Source organism: Formica exsecta, unplaced genomic scaffold (assembly GCF_003651465.1).
Source record: "Formica exsecta isolate Colony F162 unplaced genomic scaffold, ASM365146v1 scaffold2026, whole genome shotgun sequence".
NCBI classification, from domain to species: domain Eukaryota; kingdom Metazoa; phylum Arthropoda; class Insecta; order Hymenoptera; family Formicidae; genus Formica; species Formica exsecta.
The window spans coordinates 2,946-6,614 of record NW_021849324.1 but is presented as its reverse complement, the minus strand read 5'-3'; the positions used below and the strand labels follow the sequence as shown (position 1 = coordinate 6,614).

General features: G+C 33.7%; 1 protein-coding gene across 1 annotated transcript in view; it reads right to left on the bottom strand.

Moving 5' to 3' along the window:
• LOC115234756 (serine/threonine-protein kinase PINK1, mitochondrial) overlaps nucleotides 1-1,707 on the bottom strand; it is a 15,732-nt gene extending 14,025 nt beyond the window's left edge. The window contains exon 1 of the mRNA XM_029806071.1: nucleotides 1,361-1,707. Within this exon, the coding sequence (XP_029661931.1) occupies nucleotides 1,361-1,496 (136 nt within the window). The 5' untranslated portion in view covers nucleotides 1,497-1,707. The remainder of the gene's footprint in view (nucleotides 1-1,360) is intronic.
• Between the last annotated feature and the right edge of the window lie 1,962 nt (nucleotides 1,708-3,669).

Genomic DNA, 3,669 nt, shown 5'->3' with positions numbered 1-3,669 from the left:
ATATAATATATTAAATATATTAAGTAATATTAAACACATGTACAGAGTGTCCCAAAAATATTTGGTCAAACATTAACACTATATTCTATTCTTTTTTTTTTAACAAAAAAAGGTTTAATAAACATCAATCCAAAAATCAACCATTAACAAGTTATATCAGTTTCAAGATATTAAAAATTTTTTGTATTTTTTGGCCTTCATTCACCAGATATCACTCCTATTAATTTCTATTTGTGGGGTCATCTCAAAACTTCACGCTGCAAGACCTATCCAAAATATTGATGAACTTCAGGAGCATTGTAAATTTGTTTGATATCATATGGAACTTTATTTATATGGAACTTATTATTTATATTATATTTTCGACTGAGTTCGAATCTTTAAAAAGGTATGCTGAAGTATGTATTGCTGCTGGAAGTAATCACTTTGAGTTTTTGTAATTTTATGTGAGTTTGATGCTAATTTATTTGCAATTACATTAGGTTACATATTCACAAATTTAAATTAATGTAACTTGTTAATGATTGGTTTTTGGATCCATATTTATATTAAACTTTCTTTGTTTTTGTTTTCATCTCTAGAAAATAGTCTTAACGTTTGGCCGAATGTTTTTAAAACAGATTAAACCTATGTACAGGGTGACTCTAAAAATTACTGACAAACTTCAGGAGCGTATAGAGGGATTGGAATATAACTTTCGACTAGGAACCCATGTTCTCCTAAGTAATCCTAAGTTAGTACAAGCCTGATTTGATGCCTCTTGATTACTTCTTTTGGGGGCATATCAAAAGTCTCGTTTACGAGACACCAGAAACACTTTTAGCCAGAATACTTGCAGCATCTGACGTGATCCGAGATATATTTATTCCGGATATCCAGGATATTTAAGGGAATGCACCAGAGTTTCGTTCGACAAAGCAATGCCTGCATTATGGTGGTCGCTACTTCAAACACTTTACGTAATATTTTATAGTATTATTGTGATCATATAACCTTTGTTTAATTAATAAACTTTGTGCAAATTAAAATTATTTTTCTCATTGGTATGTTATTCACAATGTTCCTTATATTCAAAGGCTTCTACCGACTCAGAATTACTTTGAAGAACATAAGTTCCTAGTCAAAAGTTGCTATATTCCGACCGCTCTATACGCTCCTGAAATTTGTCAGTAACCTTTAGAATCACCCTATATATATGTATGTATGTATGTATGTATATATGTATGTATGTATGTATATATGTATGCATATATGTATACATATATGTATAAAAAGTGATATATTATAAATATTATTTTTAAATAATATTAGTATACCTTAGATGGTGAAATCATGATAAAGCGTGAAATGTGTAATTTACCTATTTGCGCAACGTGTATCTTGCCGAAATGCTTGTCCGCGTATCCTCTCGAGTAAAAGCGCTCGTTACTCCGTAATGAGCGCAGTATGACGCGACCATTTTGCACGAGACGATGGACTACCGTCCGTATTGACATCTCTCCGCTCTCTTGGACGGGGACAGCCCAGCGGGCAAGCCCGTACGTCAAGTACGCCTTGAGGGCCGGTGATAAAGTCGCTACGAAGGTCTCAATTTTTGTGCCGTTTATCCTCTAACTGCGCAATACGAAACAAAACCGATATGATGCATGATGATGCGTGATACGCGCCACAAACATGTTAAATTCATAGAAACGGTGATTCCAGATGTTTATTAAGGCCGTTACGCTACGCTAGGGATGGGCCATGAAGGAAGAGTAAAGCCCGTATCAGACTACGCATTGAAGATTGAGATTGAAGATTGAAGATTGAAATTTGATCAATCAGGATAAAGAAATTTTAGTTCCTTTTGTTCTGATTAGTCAAATTTCAATCTTTAATCTTCAATTTTCAATGCGTAGTCTGATACGGGCTTTACTCTTCCTTCATGGCCCATCCCTAGCGTAGCGTAACGGCCTTAATAAACATCTGGAATCACCGTTTCTATGAATTTAACATGTTTGTGGCGCGTATCACGCATCATCATGCATCATATCGGTTTTGTTTCGTATTGCGCAGTTAGAGGATAAACGGCACAAAAATTGAGACCTTCGTAGCGACTTTATCACCGGCCCTCAAGGCGTACTTGACGTACGGGCTTGCCCGCTGGGCTGTCCCCGTCCAAGAGAGCGGAGAGATGTCAATACGGACGGTAGTCCATCGTCTCGTGCAAAATGGTCGCGTCATACTGCGCTCATTACGGAGTAACGAGCGCTTTTACTCGAGAGGATACGCGGACAAGCATTTCGGCAAGATACACGTTGCGCAAATAGGTAAATTACACATTTCACGCTTTATCATGATTTCACCATCTAAGGTATACTAATATTATTTAAAAATAATATTTATAATATATCACTTTTTATACATATATGTATACATATATGCATACATATATACATACATACATACATATATACATACATACATACATACATATATATAGGGTGATTCTAAAGGTTACTGACAAATTTCAGGAGCGTATAGAGCGGTCGGAATATAGCAACTTTTGACTAGGAACTTATGTTCTTCAAAGTAATTCTGAGTCGGTAGAAGCCTTTGAATATAAGGAACATTGTGAATAACATACCAATGAGAAAAATAATTTTAATTTGCACAAAGTTTATTAATTAAACAAAGGTTATATGATCACAATAATACTATAAAATATTACGTAAAGTGTTTGAAGTAGCGACCACCATAATGCAGGCATTGCTTTGTCGAACGAAACTCTGGTGCATTCCCTTAAATATCCTGGATATCCGGAATAAATATATCTCGGATCACGTCAGATGCTGCAAGTATTCTGGCTAAAAGTGTTTCTGGTGTCTCGTAAACGAGACTTTTGATATGCCCCCAAAAGAAGTAATCAAGAGGCATCAAATCAGGCTTGTACTAACTTAGGATTACTTAGGAGAACATGGGTTCCTAGTCGAAAGTTATATTCCAATCCCTCTATACGCTCCTGAAGTTTGTCAGTAATTTTTAGAGTCACCCTGTACATAGGTTTAATCTGTTTTAAAAACATTCGGCCAAACGTTAAGACTATTTTCTAGAGATGAAAACAAAAACAAAGAAAGTTTAATATAAATATGGATCCAAAAACCAATCATTAACAAGTTACATTAATTTAAATTTGTGAATATGTAACCTAATGTAATTGCAAATAAATTAGCATCAAACTCACATAAAATTACAAAAACTCAAAGTGATTACTTCCAGCAGCAATACATACTTCAGCATACCTTTTTAAAGATTCGAACTCAGTCGAAAATATAATATAAATAATAAGTTCCATATAAATAAAGTTCCATATGATATCAAACAAATTTACAATGCTCCTGAAGTTCATCAATATTTTGGATAGGTCTTGCAGCGTGAAGTTTTGAGATGACCCCACAAATAGAAATTAATAGGAGTGATATCTGGTGAATGAAGGCCAAAAAATACAAAAAATTTTTAATATCTTGAAACTGATATAACTTGTTAATGGTTGATTTTTGGATTGATGTTTATTAAACCTTTTTTTGTTAAAAAAAAAAGAATAGAATATAGTGTTAATGTTTGACCAAATATTTTTGGGACACTCTGTACATGTGTTTAATATTACTTAATATATTTAATATATTATAT